The sequence below is a fragment of the Garra rufa genome, chromosome 8, assembly GCF_049309525.1.
Source record: "Garra rufa chromosome 8, GarRuf1.0, whole genome shotgun sequence".
NCBI classification, from domain to species: domain Eukaryota; kingdom Metazoa; phylum Chordata; class Actinopteri; order Cypriniformes; family Cyprinidae; genus Garra; species Garra rufa.
In genome coordinates, this window is record NC_133368.1 from 47,840,104 (window position 1) to 47,859,681 (window position 19,578).

General features: G+C 34.0%; 1 protein-coding gene across 1 annotated transcript in view; it reads left to right on the forward strand.

Moving 5' to 3' along the window:
* Positions 1 to 19,578, forward strand: part of LOC141340986 (E3 ubiquitin-protein ligase MARCHF4-like) — a 32,448-nt gene that overhangs the window by 10,132 nt on the left and 2,738 nt on the right. The window contains exons 2-3 of the mRNA XM_073846112.1: positions 14,401 to 14,556; positions 15,825 to 16,017. Of these exons, the coding sequence (XP_073702213.1) occupies positions 14,401 to 14,556; positions 15,825 to 16,017 (349 nt within the window). The remainder of the gene's footprint in view (positions 1 to 14,400; positions 14,557 to 15,824; positions 16,018 to 19,578) is intronic.

Here is a 19,578-nt window from a genome sequence, read left to right on the forward strand (position 1 = left end):
CATGTATAGCAAACAAGATTTTTCTAATTTATAACATACATGTGGAAAAGTTGTTGTTTGCCAGCTAGCATGAACTCAGGACATGAAATCATGTTTTAATTCACATGGAACCAAATAAGGAATCAGTCTGACACATTTAGTAAAATGACCTACTTACCATAAATCTGAAAAGTAGGTCTGATATGGATATCTCCGTATGGATTACTGCACTCGGCACTTTCTGTGAACAGAGTACAAATGATCAGTGCAGGAACGAGCTTAACCTTCAAATGTTCATCACCAACCCTTAAGAGGACTTTTATTTTGTTCCGTTTTTGCAACCTTGATAAATGCATATTTTTTGTTTTTGAAAAAGAAAAATGTCTAGTACACTACCAGTCAAAAGTTTTTGGACAGTAACATTTTTAATGTTTTTAAAGAAGTCTCTTCTGCTCACCAAGCCTGCATTTATTTGATCCAAAGAACAGAAAAACTGTAAAATTTTGAAATAATTTTACTATTTAAAATAAGGATTTTCTATTTGCATATATTTTAAAATGCATTTTTGCCATAATTCTTTCCACTCCAGTCACATGATCTTTTAGAAATCATTCTAATATTCTGATTTGCTGCTTAAAACCATTTTTTATTATTATTATAAATCTTTATAATCACTTTTGATCAATTTAAAGCAGTCTTGCTAAATAAAAGTATTAATTTCAAAATTTTTTGTACAAAAAAAAAATAATAATAAAAATTATACTGACTAAGCTTTTGAATGCTATAGTGTATAATGATACAAAAGCTTTTTATTTCAGATAAATCCTGATCTTTGGATCTTTCTATTCATCTAGTGTTTTAAATATTGATAATAATAATAATAATAATAAAATGTTTCTTGAACAGCAAAGCAGCATATTAGAATGATTTCTGAAGGATCATGTGACACTAAAGATTGAAGTAATGATGCAAAAAATTTGGCTTTAAAATCACAAGAATAATTACAAATGACAATAAATTACATTTTAAAACATATGCAAATAGATTTTTAATTAGTAAAAAATATTTTACAATTTTACTGTTTTTGTTGTACTTTGGATCAAATAAATGCAGGCTTGTTGAGCAGAAGATATTTTTTTAAATCTTTGCGTTCAAAAACATTTGACTACTAGTGTATATGTACAATTTTATAAAAAATATATATTTTCAAAATAAATAAATAAGTTAAATAATAAAAATTAAAAACTAGATTATGGAAAGTCCAGGACAGTTTAAAACTTACATTTTAATGTTTGTGTTGATTTTACACTGTTTTTATGATGTGTCTCAACTTTTAAATAGACATAAAAATCCAGTTTTTATCAAACACCCCTAAAGCGCATCACAATTCTGTCAGGAGTGGCTGTTTTTAATCTTGCCAGCTAATTTAATTTAAAGAGTGTCAATCAGTGACATGGTTTCTCCCTCTCCTTGAAGTCTAGCTGAGAATCCCCCTCGAGTCTCCCTCCGCCCGGCACCGTCTCAGATGTTTATTTATTTCTGAGTCATACTTATTCATAATTCAGAGCGGCACACGACTGACACAGTTTTACAGGGGAGTTACAATCTGACTAAGGTACTCTGGGTTCTGCAGACCCATGCCGCACGCTTTTTCACACCCTTCAGGCTAAATGGATGTTATTAGAGCTGGCAACCTTTTTGACGTGACATGCCATTTTTATTCTTATTTGATCACGTTTTCAGCTGCTCTGAGATCTGTTTAACACATCTGACCCTGTTTAAGAACATTTTGAAGGTTTATATGAAGTCTGAATCTGCATAACTCAAATAGAACATTATAAATTACCATTTTTCAATGCTTTACAGCAGCTCTCTAATACGTTCCACCCTTCTTTAATGAAAGGAATATTACTAAGTTGGGGTAATAACAGTATATAAATCTTGTTTTCTAAGAAGTCCATTAAAATGAACTGATTTTTTCTGTAAAAAAGGGACAAATGGATCACAAAACTTAAAGTCTTAAGTAGCACGGGTGTATTTGTAGTAATAGCCAAAAATACATTTTATGGGTTAAAAAATCATTAGGATATTAAGTAAAGATCAAGTTCCATTAAGATATTTTGTACATTTCCTACTGTAAATATATCAAAACGTAATTTTTGTTTAGTAATGTGCATTGCTTCATTGCAATCATTCATCCAACTTCATTTGGAAAACTTTCTCAATATTTAGATTTTTTTGTACCCTCAGATTCTAAAAACAAATACAAAACCTGTACTAAGTAAAAGAAAACAACTTGATGAAATGATTAAATCCAATATTTGATAATAATATTGCATGACAAGAAAGTTATAGGCAATTTTTTGTTGGCTTGTCATTTTTGAAACACCAGAAGTGCAACAAGGAGGGAAAAATACCTAAAAAGTAAAAAATATAGCTGCAAGCAGCGATTACTGGGGTTCAGTCACTTAAGGCATTTAAGCATATAAGGAAAAAGACACTACATTTTATTTATAAAAATATAATGTTTTTTTTTTTTTATGACTGTTATAGAACCAGCAGTGGTCCGATCCCCTTAAAACTTTGCATGCTTGTTTAGAATCACCTGTCACATGTGCTCAGCAGGTTTTCAGTTTTTCTTTAGGCTTCATAGGATTTTAGGTTAAGTTGGACAGGCCCCTATTTCTAAATGAACCGTTATAGCTTTCTAAAGGGTAAATTTCCACTTTTTTTCGATAATTATTGTCCTAATAAGTCCAGAGAATTTTACTGCATTGTTTTTTCCAGATTGAACAAAAAACCTAGGACTAGTTTGCAAAAGTAGCTTTTTATATGATCTCAATCATTTAACAAACAAACAGTTTGATTGACAGCAGTGGTTATAGAGGCAAAGTTGTCTGGAATGAGGAGTTTTTTGCCTTTTACAGTGCTTACTAGTGTCAAAGCTCTGCGATTTTTTTTCCTGTGACCTCAGATTGAGCTCATAAGCACATAAGTGTTCTGAGTTTGGTTAATATATTTCATTACATTCAGAAGTTATAGGCATTTTACTAAAACTTTTGCTAAAATTGGGGTGAGCCTTGGTCACGTTGTCGGCGGCGGGAGTACTACCAACCCTCCAAGTTTCAAGTCTCTACGACTTACTGATTGGACTATACAATTAGTTTTACACTGAGATTGCTGATCCGTGACCATTCTAAGATTTAAAATAGGGTTTCAGCAAAGTGTGAGCAAAAACAGTACGTTTTTAGTCCAATGCGATAAGAAAAACTTGCATTTTTAGAAAAAAAAAAGGGTTAGATGTTTTAGTAAATCCCCCGTCAGGACGATTGGAGTGAGCCTTGGTAATGTTGTACTACCTACCGGTGTGAGTACTACCATCTCTCCAAGTTTCAAGTCTCTACGACTTTTGGTTTGGACTGCAAGTCCAGTTTAACATGGAGATCAGTGATCCATGACCATTCTAACATTTACAATGTTAGGGTTTCAGCAAAGTGTGAGCAAAGACAGTAAGTTTTTAGTCTGATGCAAAAACTTGCATTTTTAGAAAAAAAAAGGGTTAGATGTTTTAATAATCTCATAAGAGCTGACAGTATCCAAAAGAGAGTGACACCACTTCATTAACTACTTCCGTTCACTTCTGGTTTCATTATGTGCATGTAATGACAGTTGAACAATTGGGTGGAAAACTTAGGACTATTTTGCAAAAGTAGGTCTTTCAAAAAATGCTAAATACTCAAATATTTCGCCAGGCTCACGATCAAATCGGAGGCGTGCATTTTGTCCGGCATGAGCCAACGGCATAAGACACTTGAACCTGTAACTGACGGTTTAGGAGTTATAAGTGATTTCATACTTTTGGTCGCTGTAGCGCCCCCGTCAGGCTGATTGGTGCGAGCCTTGGTCAACTTGTAAGCAGTGTGAGTACTACCATCCCTCCAAGTTTCAAGTCTCTACGACTTAAGGATTGGACTGCACAATTAGTTTTACATGGAAATCGCTGATCCGTGACCATTCTAACATTTACAATCGGGTTTCAGCGAAGTGTAAGCAAAGACAGTACATTTTTAGTCCAATGCAATAAGGAAAACTTGCTTTTTAAAAAAAAAAAAAAGGGTTGAATGTTTTAGTAAATCTCATAAGAGCTGACAGTGTCCAAAAGATAGTGACATCACTTCATTAACTATTTCCGTTCACTTCTGTTCACATTACGTGCATGTAATGAACGTTTGATCAGTTGGGTGAAAAACCTAGGACTATTTTGCAAATGTAGGTTTTTCAAAAAATGCATAATAATTAAACAATTTTGCCAGGCTCACGATCGAATGTAAGACATGCATTTTGTCCGGTGTGAGCCAAGGATTCCAACGGCATAAGACACTTGAGCTTGCGATTGATGGTGTAGGAGTTATGAGTGATTTCATACTTTTGATCACTGTAGAGCCCCTGTTGTTCCGATTGGGGCAAGTCTTGGTCACTTTGTAGGCAGTGTGAGTACTACCATCCCTCCAAGTTTCAAGTCTCTACGACTTTTGGTTTGGACTGCACAATCAGTTTTACATGGAGATCGCTGATTCGTGACCATTCTAACATTTATAATAGGGTTTCAGCGAAGTGTGAGCAAAGACAGTAAATTTTTAGTCCAATGCAATAAGGAAAACTTGCATTTTAAGGAAAAAAGGGTCAGATGTTTTAGTAAATCTCATAAGAGCTGACAGTGTCCAAAAGAGAGTGACACCACTTCATTAACTACTTCCGTTCACTTCTGTTCACATTACGTGCATGTAATGAACGTTTGATCAATTGGGTGAAAAACCTAGGACTATTTTGCAAATGTAGGTTTTTCAAAAAATGCATAATAATTAAACAATTTTGCCAGGCTCACGATCGAATGTAGGACATGCATTTTGTCCGGTGTGAGCCAAGGATTCCAACGGCATAAGACACTTGAGCTTGCGATTGATGGTGTAGGAGTTATGAGTGATTTCATACTTTTGATCACTGTAGAGCCCCTGTTGTTCCGATTGGGACAAGTCTTGGTCACTTTGTAGGCAGTGTGAGTACTACCATCCCTCCAAGTTTCAAGTCTCTACAACTTTTGGTTTGGACTGCACAATCAGTTTTACATGGAGATCGCTGATTCGTGACCATTCTAACATTTATAATAGGGTTTCAGCGAGGTGTGAGCAAAGACAGTAAATTTTTAGTCCAATGCAATATGGAAAACTTGCATTTTAAGGAAAAAAGGGTTAGATGTTTTAGTAAATCTCATAAGACTTGACACTGTCCAAAAGAGAGGGACACCACTTCATTAACTACTTCCGTTCACTTCTGTTCACATTACGTGCATGTAATGAACGTTTGATCAATTGGGTGAAAAACCTAGGATTATTTCGATTTTTTTCATGATCGAATGCATTTTGTCCAGCGTGAGCCAAGGATTACAACGGCATAAGACACTTGAGTCTGCAACTGACGGTTTAGGAATTATGAGCAATTTCATACTTTTGTTCCCTGTAGCGCCCCCCCATCAGGCTGATTGGGGCATGCCTTGGTCACATTGTAGGCAGTGTGAGTACTACCATCCATCCAAGTTTCAAGTCTCTATGACTTTTGGTTTGGACTGCACAATCAGTTTTACATGGAGATCGCTGATCTGTGACCATTCTAACATTCATAATAGGGTTTAAGCAAAGTGTGAGACAGTAATTTTTTAGTCCAATGCCATAAGAAAAACTAGCATTTTAAAAAAAGGGTTAGATGTTTTATTGAATCTCATAAGATCTGACAGTGTCCAAAAGAGAGTGACACCACTTCATTAACTGTTTCCGTTCACATTATGTGCCCGTATTGAACATTTGGTTGTCACTACCTTGAACAGGAGTGAAATGGACGGCATTAAACTCTTTATCCGCAGTGTGGCTCTCGGTGGAGTAAGTGAAACAGATTGTCACAGTTGTAATGGCTGTCTGATTTGTGCTGCTCACTCGCTGCCCTAAGAACACGGAGGTGGATTAGGCTGCAGGTTTGGACGCGCTCCCCGTCTCCTCCTGTGCCGCCCTCCTCCCATTGGCTGTTCCTGCTCTCCTCATACTGTCCGGCCAACTCGCTCCCACTAAGTCCATCTGCAGACAGGCCTGTGTCTGTACCAACACTCCCTTTCTATTTCCTCTCGACGCTGTGACGGAGGTAGCGCTCCTCTTGGCTGAAGGAGCATCGGGGTCGTGCTTATGTAATACTCACGTTAAGTTGAGCTCGAGGCGGCTTTTACTGTGAGCTCCTCTCTTTGGCAGAAGAAGCACGGATGAGATTTCTTGACTATTTTGATTGTTTAAGCTAGGCAGCAGTGCGATTAATGGAGCATTTTAGGTCTTCTCAGATGTTTCTCCTGAGGAATAAAAAACTAAATCCCATGTTATTCCTCCAAAGATCTCAACAATGTCTCAAACTGTGTTCAGATTTGAAAAGATACCAACATCTGTGATCAAAAGTAGAAATCTCGATTTAAACTCAAATATTTCTCATCAGTGTATCTGAACATCAAATAATCTGACTTTATGAGAAATAAAGGGACGTCAGAAATCTCAATATGAACTCAAACATTTATATATCCACATTCAGTGAGAGCTACGGGTTCATTTGTGGCTCACAAACTTAAAAAAAATACATTAAGTCTTTTAAGCTATGAAAGAGCCACCAATGAGCAATAAAATAATCACAAATGAGATCTCTTTTATATTTCAATTGTTTCTCCTAGGAAACTAATGGAGAACAAAATGTGTCTCCTGCTTCTCAGTTGTTTGTTTCTTCTGTGCAAAAAGACCCCAGTAATTTCAATGATCATAATATTGTCTCAAACAGTGCTCTGATTTGCCATAATGCTGAAGTCTGCATTGAAAAGTCAGAGATCTCAATATAACATCAAATATTTCTCATTAAAACATTAAATCAATTCAACATTACTGCTATTTTTAAAGCTCAGTATTTGAGAGTTTGCTCATTTACTGCTCAGGAGACATAATCGAGTTCTCAATATGAACTCAAATAGTGCTCATCAAATCTTCTAAGTAAATGCTATTCTCATTAGTTTTAAAGCTCATTGGTTGTTCATTCATTGCTCAGGAGATGAGAGTTTTCAGACATGTTATATTTAAGTAGCAACTTTTTCTCAGATGTTTATCACCTATGAACACTAACAAGATGAGGAAAAAGACCCCCATTGATCTCAATACTGTCTCAGACAACGCTCAGATTTGCCATAATGCCAAATTCCGTAATCAATCAAAAGTCAGATCTCAATATGAACTCAAATATTTCTCATCAAATCCATGCTGTTCTCTCATTAGTTTTAAAGCTGATTGTGTGCTCAGAAGTTGCACATCCATTGCTCAGGAGACATAAGAGATTTTTTAGACATGTTTTATTCAAGTATCAGCTTTGTCTCAGATGTTTCTCAAAAAAACAACCAATGAGCACTAACGAGATGTTTTTCATGAGAAAAAAGTCTGCATTGATCTCAATACTGTCTCAAACAGTTCTTAGATTTGCCACAATTCCAAAATTTGCAGTCCAAAGTCAGAGATCTCAATACGAACTCCAATATTTCTTGTCAAGTCTACTGTTTTCTCATTAGTTTTAAAGCTAGCGTTGTGCTCAGAGGTTGCTCATTCATTGCTCAGACATAATTGATTTTTTTATTAAAACATCAACTTTGTCTCAGATGTTTTTCATGAGGAAAAAGACCCAATTGATCTCAATACTTTCTTAAACAATGCTCAGATTTGCCACAATACCAAAATCTGCAATCAATCAAAAGTCAGAGATCTCAATAAGAACTCAAATATTTCTCATCAAATCTTCTAAATCCATTGTTTTCTCATTAGTTTCACTGTTGTGAAGCTAGCAACAAGATGTTTTTTATGAGGAAAAAGACCCAAAGTCTGCAATCAAGATCTTAATATCTCAAAATCTCAATATGAACTCAAATATTTCTCATCAAATCCATGCTATTCTCATTAGTTTTAAAGCTGATTATGTGCTCAGACGTTGCTCATTTATTGCTCAGGAGACATAACAAAGTTTCAAACATGTTTTATTTAAGTATGAACTTTCTCTCAGATGTTTCTCATAAAAAAAAAAAAAACAACCTTTGAGCATTAACAAGATGTTTTTCATTAGGAAAAGAAGACCCCATTGATCTCGATATGGTCTCAAACAGTGCTCAGATTTGCTGCAATAACAATGTTTTCAATCAAAAGTTAGAGATCTCAATATAAACTCAAATATTTCTCATCAAATCTCCTAAGACCATTGTTTTCTCATTAGTTTTAAAGCTAGCTGTGTGCTCAGAGGTTGCTCATTCATTGCTCAGACATGATTGATTTTTTTTACATGTTTTATTGAAGTATCAACTTTGTCTCACATGTTTCTTATTAAAAAAAATCTATGAGCACCAACAAGATGTTTTCCATTATGAAAAAAGACCTCATTGATCTCAATACTGTCTGCAATCAAGATCTTAATATCTCAACATCTCAATATGAACTCAAATATTTCTCATCAAATCCATGCTATTCTCTCTAGTTTTAAAGCTCATTGTGTGCTCAGAGATGGCTCATTCATTGCTAAGGAGACATAATGGACTTTTTACACATTTTATTCAAGTATCAACCTTGTCTCAGATGTTTCTCGTAAAAAACAACCTATAAGCACCAACAAGATGTTTTTCATGAGAAAAAAGACCCCATTGATCTCAATATGGTCTCAAACAGTGCTCAGATTTGCTGCAACGACACAGTTTCCAATCAAAAGTCAGTCTTTTTTCGTAATGAAAAACATCTTGTTGGGTGCTCAGTTTTTTTTTAATGAGAAACATCTGAGACAAAGTTGATACTTGAATAAAACATTTGAGAAAATATTTGAGTTCATATTGAGATCTCTGACTTTTGATTGGAAACTGTGTCATTGCGGCAAATCTGAGCACTGTTTGAGACCATAGTGAGATCAATGGGGTCTTTTTTCTCATGAAAAACATATTGTTGGTGCTGATGGGTTGTTTTTTTTTATGAGAAATATCTGAGACAAGGTTGATACTTGAATAAAATGTGTAAAAAGTCCATTATGTCTCCTGAGCAATGAATGAGCCATCTCTGAGCACAACTAATGAGAAACTAATGAGAAAACAATGGACTTAGGAGATTTGATAAGAAGTATTTGAGTTTATATAGAGATATCTGACTTTTGAATGAAAACATTGTTATTGCAGCAAATCTGAGCACTGTTTGAGACCATATCGAGATCAATGGGTCTTTTTTCGTAATGAAAAACATCTTGTTGGTGCTCAGTTTTTTTTTATGAGAACATCTGAGACAAAGTTGATACTTGAATAAAACATTTGAGAAAATATTTGAGTTCATATTGAGATCAAATACTTCTTATCAAATCTCCTAAGTCAATTGTTTTCTCATTAGTTTTAAAGCTAGCTGTGTGCTCAGAGATTGCTCATTCATTGCTCCGACATGATTGATTTTTTTACATGTTTTATTGAAGAATCAACTTTGTCTCACATGTTTCTTATTAGAAAAAAACTATGAGCACCAACAAGATGTTTTCCATTATGAAAAAAGACCCCATTGATCTCAATACTGTCTGCAATCAAGATCTTAATATCTCAACATCTCAATATGAACTCAAATATTTTTCATCAAATCCATGCTATTCTCTCTAGTTTTAAAGCTCATTGTGTGCTCAGAGATGGCTCATTCATTGCTAAGGAGACATAATGGACTTTTTACACATTTTATTCAAGTATCAACCTTGTCTCAGATGTTTCTCGTAAAAAACAACCTATACGCACCAACAAGATGTTTTTCATGAGAAAAAAGACCCCATTGATCTCAATACTGTCTCAAACAGTGCTCAGATTACCGCAATTATTGCCGCAATAACACAGTTTCCAATCAAAAGTCAGAGATCTCAATATGAACTCAAATATTTTCTCAAATGTTTTATTCGAGTATCAACTTTGTCTCAGATGATTCTCATGAAAACAACCTATAAGCACCAACACGATGTTTTTCATGAGGAAAAAGACCCAAAGTCTGCGGTCATCTCAATATGAACTCAAATATTTCTCGTCAAATCCATGCTATTCTGAGTTTTAAAGCCCATTGTGTACTCAGAGGTGGCTCATTCATTGCTCAGGAGACATAATGCAGTTTTCAGACATGTTTTAGTCAAGTATCAACTGTGTTGATTTGCATCTCTCCTAATTAAGTTTTAATGTCAAATAAATGAAACTTAAATGAGAGCTCCATTATGTATCTAAAGCTTTGAATGAGCAAACTCTGAGCAATAACATCCAGATCATTACTGCACCAGTTTAACCTCAACTGATCTGATCTGTGTTTTCATGTTCTGACCTGAGAAACAGTTTTGAAACATTTAACTGGCGTTCTGTTTATACACCAGAGAGAAATGAGAGGGCACGTTGTGTGTGCGAGTGTCGATGTCTCTCAGCGTGACGCTAGCGTTAGTGTTTGCGCGTTTGCTCGAAGGTGAGCGCTCACACTGCGCCGCACCTGTTCCTGTGTCTGCTCCTCAGCTACGCTTCACAGACACCATAGTCAGGATGTCTACATCCATCCGCATTCGATTAACACTGTCATCTACACACAGCAGAGCAGAGTATTACACACGCATAAGTCACTACAACACAGTCCAGTAGTAAATATACTACACTAGACACACACTAGAGGCTCTGGTCCAAAACATACTGAGCTGTCTACTGACAAAAACCAGATTCAACCAGTCTAAATTAGTTTGCCGAGGGTGTGTTGCTTAACTAACGCCAGAATTCTCTAATATGCACACAAATTGACAGCATACATAAATATTGAGCAGAAAAGTCCATTTTTGAGATGTCATAGTACTACAGTACTGAATGATTTATTTATTTGATTAGCAATTAATTCCTATCCCAACACAACAACGTTGAAATGTAAATTAGGGAGAGAAAACAATAAATGTTACCCTGGACCACAAAACCAGTCATAAGGTTAAATTTGACAAAACTGAGATTTATACATCATATGAAAGCTCAATGAATAAGCTTTCTATTGATGTATGGTTTGTTAGGATAGGACAATATTTGGCTGAGATACATCTATTTGAAATCAGAAATCTGAGGATGCAAAAAAATCAAAAAGACTGAGAAAATCACCTTTAAAGTTGTCCAAATTAGGTTCTTAGCAATGCATATTACAAATCAAAAATTACATTTTGATATGTTTACAGTAGGAATTTTACAAAAAATCTTCATGGAACATTAACTTTACTTAATTTCTTAATGATTTTTGGCATAAAAGAAAAATCTAAAATTTTGACCCATGCAATGTATTTTTGGCTATTGCTACAAATATACCCCAGCGACTTAAGACTGGTTTTGTGGTCCAGGGTCACAAATTATATATGATTTACTAAAAAACAGTAGTTTACTGTGATTTTCAAAGTTTCTTATGATCCAGTAAATAATAGTTTACTGTATATAGTGCACTTAAAAGTCATTCTGAATGTCTAATTGTTGTATAAAAAGTTCAAAAGAGCAGCATTTATTTTAAATGTCTTTGCTTTCACTTTTGATCAATTCATGCTTCTTTGTTGAATAAAAATTGTACTTTCTTTCAAATGGTAGTGCAGTTCACCAAAAAATTAGTTTACTGTATATAGTGCACTTAAAAGTCACTCTAAATGTCTAAAAGAGCAGCAATTATTTTAAATATAAATATTTTGTAACATTATAAATGTCTTTGCTTTCACTTTTGATCAATTTATGCTTCCTTGTTAAATAAAAATAGCAATTTCTTTCAAATGGTAGTGCAGTTCACAAAAAAGTAGTTTACTGTCATTTTCAGAGCTTCCAGTAAGTAGTAGTTTACAGTATTTAATGCACTTAAAATTCACTCTGAATGTCTAATTGTTGTATAGAAGGTTCACAAGAGCAGCATTTATTTTAAATATGAATACTTTGTAACATTTTAAATGTCTTTACTCTCACTTTTGATCAATTTATGCTTCCGTGTTGAATTCAAATAGTAATTTCTTTGTAGTGCAGTTCACCAAAAAAAGTAGTTTACTTTATATAGTGCACTTAAAAGACACTCTGAATGAATGCTGGCCTTTAGTTCTCTTTTTCTACTTAAAATTCCTACAGTGTCCATGAGGAAGATAAATGATTTGTTCTGAATTTGTCAGTTCACACACTTCATTTTTCATTATGTCTGAATTGTTAACTGCAGCTTCTACAAAGCCAAGATAAAACAGTGAATAAGTGCTTTGTATTGGAAAAAGAGCAGATAGTAAAAGCTTTTTAAAAATACATTTACAGCAAACAAAAGAAAAATACAACACTAGAATTAACCCTATAAAGCCTACTGTATTGTATATTTGATGCATGCATTTCTAAGGTCTATAAGTGATCAACCTGATCAAAATTTGCTAAAAATGGTTGCATAGGTTTACTGTCAATCTCTATTAAATGCTTTATGTCATCTGATTGATAGTTTAGACTGTTTTAGCAAGTAAAAGGCCTATTAATGCGATTGTAGAAACTTCCACCTTTGGTTTGTGGAAGTCTTTTTGTCTGAAATCTTTGCTTATTTTCATAAAGTAAATGCAAAAATAACTTAGTATTTTAAAATGAACACTTACTGGACTGAAGCAGCTTATCTTTACTTGGTTATAATCTTTTTGGAAAAATCTGGTTCAAATGGGAGAATCAAATATGATCAGGCTTTTGAGGAAGGATTCATTCACGGATCATTGTATTGCATTATATGTTTGAATCATTTAAATCTCATCTTACTAAGACATATTGATCATTTTATAATTTTATGCAAGTATCTGCTATAATGTTATAAAGATTTCATTGATTTCTTCCACTTTTGTCCATGTACAGTTGACGTCAAAAGTTTACACACACCTTACAGAAATCTGCAAAATGTGAATTATTTTACCAAAATAAGAGGGTTCATACAAAATGCATGCTATTTTTTATTTATTACTGACCTGAAGAAGATATTTCACATAAAACACGTTTACATATAGTCCACAAGATAGATACTTGAATTTATAATAATATATAATAACCCCTTTCAAAAGTTTACATACGCTTGATTTTTAATACTGTGTTGTTACCTGAATGATCCACAGGTGTTTTTTTTTTTTTTTGTTCAGTGATAGTTGTTTATGAGTCCCTTGTTTGTCCTGAACAGTTAAACTGCCTGCTGTTGTTCAGAAAAATCCTTCAGGTCCCACAAATTCTTTGGTTTTCCAGCATTTTTGTGTATTTGAACCCTTTCCAACAATGACTGTATGATTTTGAGATCCATCTTTTTACACTGAGGACAACTGAGAGACTCATATGCAACTATTACAGAAGGTTCAAACACTCACTGATGCTCCAGAAGGACAAACCATGCATTAAGAGCCGGGGGGTGAAAACTTTTGAACAGAATGAAGATGTGTACATTTTTCTTGTTTTGTCTCCATAATATCATATTTTTTCATTTAGTATTGCCCTTTAGAAACTACAGAAGATAGGTGTTTCTCAGAAGACAAAATAAGTTAAATTTACCCTGATCTTCAAATTACAAAAGTTTTCAACCCTGGCTCTTAATGCATGGGTTTTCCTTCTGGAGCATCAGTGAGCATTTGAACCTTCAGTAATAGTCCCTCAGTTGTCCTCAGTAATTGTTGGAAAGGGTTCAAATACACAAAATACTAAAAAAACAAAGAATTTGTGGGACCTAAAGCATTTTTCTGAAGAACAGCAGGCAGTTCAACTGTTCAGGACAAACAAGGGACTCATGAACAACTATCACTAAACAAAAAACACAGCTGTGGATCATTCAGGTAACAACACAGTATTGAGAATCAAGTGTATGTAAACTTTTGAACTGTTTATTTTTTATTTTTTATATAAATTCTATTATTATTTTACTATTCTACTATTAAACTATTATTTTCTCTTGTGGACTATATGTAAACATTTTTATGTGAAAAATCTTATTCAGGTCAGTACTAAACAAAAAATAACATTTTGTATGATCCCTCTTATTTTGGTAAATAATTAACATTTTGCAGATTCTGCAAGGTGTTTGTAAACATTTGACCTCAACTGTACATGTTCCTCCATATTCTCACTATATCATACCATATGAGCCAAAAAAATAAATGAAAAAAGCCACATATACAAACTTAGTATACAAAAAGATATGACTGACTATTGTTCCATATGTCAGGCTTTACAGTGTTAATATTCCCTTCATTCTGTGTGTTCAAAGTAATGGAGTGTTTACTGAGTGTCAAATGTCTCTTTATCCAGAATATCACAGCTTGTGTGTAACTGTGTGTGTGTTTCAGGGTGAGCTGTTGAGCCCGTGTCGCTGCAGCGGCTCTGTTCGCAGCACCCATCAACCGTGTCTCATCAAGTGGATTAGTGAAAGAGGCTCATGGACCTGTGAACTCTGTTACTACAAGTATCAGGTGATCGCCATCAGCACCAAGAACCCGCTACAGGTAAAACATGTCAAAACAACTTAACTAGGCACAAAACTAGGCCTGAATTATTTAGGGTTCAGAACTTTTCTATTAAAATTCTTGTACTTTTTAGGAAGATCCTTTTCATTAATGTGTACTAAGCACATACACTACCATTCAGAAATTTTGGTAAGGTGAGGTGGAATAAGATTTTGCTCACAGAATTTTGATTTGAATAAAAATACAGTAAAACAGTAAAGTTTTGAAATATTATTACAATTTAGAATAGATATTTTATTTGCAAATATATTGTAAAATCTAATTTATTCCTGTGATCAGCATCATTACTTAGTCTTCAGTGCCACATGATCCTTCAGAAATCATTCTAATGTGCTGATTTGCTCCTTAAGAAACATTTATGATTATTATTAATGTTGAAAACAGTTGTGCCGCTTCATATTTTTGTTCCAGCAGTGATACATTTTTGTTTTTCAGGATTCTTTAATGAATAGAAAGTTCAAAAGACCAGCATTTTTTTGAAACAGAAATCTTTTCTAACATTATAAATGTCTATACTGTCACTTTTGATCAATTTAATGCATCCTTGCTTAATTTCTTAAAAAAAATAAAAATAAATAAAAATCTTAATGACCCCAACTTTTGAATGGTAGTGCACTAAACAAAAACAATACTGTATTTGGTCATACTTTTTTTTTTTATTAGCAACATCACAAACAATAAAATTAATGTGTAGTTAGTGTATCTGTGTGTATAACTACACAATCACAAGGGTTTAGTAAGTCAAGAATCATGTTGTTTCATTAGAGCAATTCAAACCTAACTAAACCTAGCTAACTGTGTGGCTGATTCTTGATTAAAAAAGAATCAGTTCTTAAGAATGATTTGTTTTCAAATCATAAAATATTTGAATCATTTAAATCTAGCATTTAAAAAAAGAATTTTTGGAATCATTTAAATGTAACATTTAAATTTTTTTTTTTTTTTTTTAATAATTTAAATCTAAAGTTTAAAAAAATATTTTTTGAATCATTTGAATCTAGCTTTTGGATTTTTTTAATCATTTAAATGTAGCATTTGAAATTGAATTTTTCAATGTAGCATTTAAAAATAGATTTTTTTAATCATTTAAATGTAGCATTTAAATGGAATTTTTAAATTATTTAAATCTAGTAATTGTATTTGTTTCTGAATTAGAACTAACCTTGAATCTCAATTCTAAAGAGTAGAACAGAGAAATACAGTAGCACTGAAATTCTCTTTTGTGTCTCTTTTGTGTTTTAATAAAGTGGCAAGCGATTTCGCTCACCGTCATAGAGAAGGTCCAGATAGCGGCGGCGATCTTGGGCTCGCTTTTCCTCATCGCCAGCATTTCGTGGCTTGTGTGGTCGTCTCTCAGCCCTTCGGCCAAGTGGCAACGGCAAGACCTGCTATTCCAGATCTGTTACGGGATGTACGGCTTCATGGACGTTGTCTGTATTGGTATGTACAGTAAGGTCTAGTTAGAATTCAGGTATAATTAGTTGTATAAGCAGTTAAGCAGGAGAGATTAAGCAAGAGAAATGCAGGGTAAGTATGCATTTAAAAGCAGAAAACATTGACACACTGTGTCTGTATTGAACTGCATTTAACCACAAAAACCCAACATACATTATATTGCCAAAAGTATTGGGACATCCCTTTCTAATGAACAGGTTTATCTACTTTAGTAATTTCCATGAGCATAGAATGATATTCTAGGGTACTGTGTGCTTCTAATTTAATAGCAACAGTTTGGACAGGACCCTTTGCTATTCTAACATGACAATGCCCCTGTGTATAAAGCAAGGCTCAAATAGAAATGATTGATTCAGTCAATGTGGAAGAACTTGACTGGTCTGCATAAAACCAAATCCTAATCCCAGCTGAACACCTTTGGTGTGACTTTAAATGCAGACCTTGAGCCAAAAACTCATCACCAAACACCAATGATATGAGTACAGTCATTTTAGACACTTCCAAAACTGGTGCAACAGAGATGGAAATACAGTTTATAAATACATGAATTGTGCTTCCATCTTTGTTGCCACAGATTTGAAAGTGCCTTTTTCTGCCCTACAAAGGCAAAGTGCAGTAACTGCGCCAACACTGCAACTGAGAAAAATGCCTTTTGTAAAAAGTTTTTACACCATATATGTGACCCTGGACCACAAAACCAGTCATAAGGTTAAATTTTACAAAACTGAGATGTATACATTATATGAAAGCTCAATAAATAAGCTTTATATTGATGTATGGTTTGTTAGGATTGGACAATATTTGCCCGAGATACGTCTATTTGAATATCTGGAATCTGAGGGTGCAAAAAATTCAAAATACTGAGAAAATCACCTTTAAAGTTGTCCAAATTAAGTTCTTAACAATGCATTTTACTAATCAAAAATTACATTTTGATATATTTACAGTAGGAATTTTACAAAAAATCTTCATGGAAGATGATCTTTACTTAATTTCTTAATGATTTTTGGCATAAAAGAAAAATCTAAAATTTTGAACCATGCAATGTATTTTTGGCTATTGCTACAAATATACCCCAGCGACTTAAGACTGGTTTTGTGGTCCAAGGTCACATATGGTATTAGTTTGGATTTTGTAGCTACTGCGATTTTGGCACTCTCGTTTCTCTGACACGGGACAAAATTGAACCAGGAGACTTTGCCACAAGACAAAACGGTTGTCACAAAGCCCATTTTAAGCCTTAACTCAATTTTGACCAAATGTGTAGTTACTGTACTTTGCCTTTGGAGGGCAGCATAGTGTATGTACATGTCATTGGTGTTTGGCGATGAGATTTTGGCTTATACACAAAGGCATTGCCATGTTAGAATAGAAAGGGTCTTGTCCAAACTGTTGCTATAAAATTACAAGCACACAAATCATTACATGCTTAAACATTACGATTTGTACTCTTGGAAATGACTAAAGTAGTCAAATCTTTTCATTAGAAGGGGGTGTCCCAATACTTTTGGCAATATAGTGTACCTCATTTCATCTTCTGTGATTCACAATAAATAACCATGAGTCCAACCCAGCAGGATTCAAATCTAAAGGACATTAAAAAAAACATGGAGAAACAGATTTAAATATCATATTATGTATAAGTATGTAATATCAACTCAATAATATTTAGTACTTCCATTTTTAGTTTTTATTTAACTTAAAGATCTAAAATGACTAAAACTAATAAATAAAAATAAAACCTAATTCAAATTTTCTGTATTTCTATTTCAATAATTAACAAAAACCTATAATAGTATCAGTGATATTAAAATAATACTGACTTACATAAATAATTGTATAGCATCACAGAAAATTACAAATGAATCTCAGCCCCTGTGTGTGCAAAAGAATCAACTGCTGAATGATTCAGTTTGTTTGTCTTTGTGCAAACGGCAAATAAAACATGACACAGCGGGAGAGACTGTTTGTGTCACATGCATCCTTAGTTATTAGAGTGAAATACTGGATCGTAGGGAAAAGTTCACTTAGAAATTCTAATGTACACTGTAAATAGAAAGTACAACTTCAATCTACTTTAAAAAAGCATGTTTATTCAATGCGATGCTTGCCATTTCTTTGTAATTAATTGTGAAATTTACTAGTAATTTTCTAAATGAACATTGTTTCTACACCAGTTGTTTTTTTTATTCACAAAAGTAGAAACTTTGCATAAAGTCAAAGCAAATTTATGAAATTTTCATCATGCTTTTTGTCCTTTTTAGAGCTTGAATGTATAAATCACCATATTCTCAAAAAAACAAAAACTTTTGTATTGTGTCTAAGTTCCCTTAAAGGAATATTTGACCCAAAAATGAAAATTAGCTGTTAATGTACTCATCCTCAGGCCATCAAAGATAAAGATAAGTTTATTTCTTCATCAGATTTGGAGAAATCTAGCATTCTATCACTTGCTCACCAATGGATGTGAATGGGTGCCGTCAGAATAAGAGCCCAAACATCTTATAAAAACATCACAATAATCCACACCACTCCAGTCCATCAATTAATGTATTGTAAAGTCAAAAGATGCATGTTTGTAAGAAACAAATCCATCATGAAGATGTTTTTAACTTCAAACTATCATGTCTGATCAAAATACCATGAGTCCATAATCCATAATAACGCTTCCTTCAGTGAAAAAGTGGTCTGGTGTGAATCAGGAGAGAAATCTGCTCAGATCAAGCATGGTTTACAAGGAAAACAGTCCAAAACTAATATGGTGGAGGATTTTGATGTGACTTTTTGACTGGAGGAATTGTTATTATGCATTATGGACAAGTATTTTACCTGGAAGCAATGGCTTGAAGTTAAAAACGTCTTAATGATGGATTTGTTTCTTACAAACATGCAGCTTTTGGTTTCTCAAGATGTTAACTGATGTACTGGAGTGGTGTGGATTATTGTGATGTTTTTATCAGCTGTTTGGACTCTCATTCTGACGGCACCCATTCACTCCAGAGGATCCATTAGTGAGCAAGTGATGCAATGCTACATTTCTCCAAATCTGATGAAGAAAGAAATGTTTTTTTGTGAACTATTTCTTTTAAAGAGGCAAAAAAGAGAGAACAAAAACAGAAGCATGAGGAGCAATTTAGTCGTGAGTCATCAACCTTTTGCACAGAACATGTGAGGACACAAACATCTCAAAGCACAGTCAGCTAACGCTGGACAAACACACAGAGAGAAAGAGCTTCAAATAATGAGGAACTGGGCCAGACACAGCCGTCTACTTCCATTAATATTATCTCCAGTTTAAACGTAGATGGAAACAGGCATAAACAGAGAAACTCCAGGATTTTGAATTGGAGTTTCTTCAAACGGAATCATAGATGAGATACGCAGAGCTCAACACACATCCGCCTGGATCCAGAGATTTATGAGTCATTAGTATGAAATAATACATGGGCTGGGTTCATTCTGCCATCATACTTGTACTAACGCTGCATTATACTGGGCATAGTATGCAAACAGTACTTGCATCACATACTACAGTACATCAGCCAT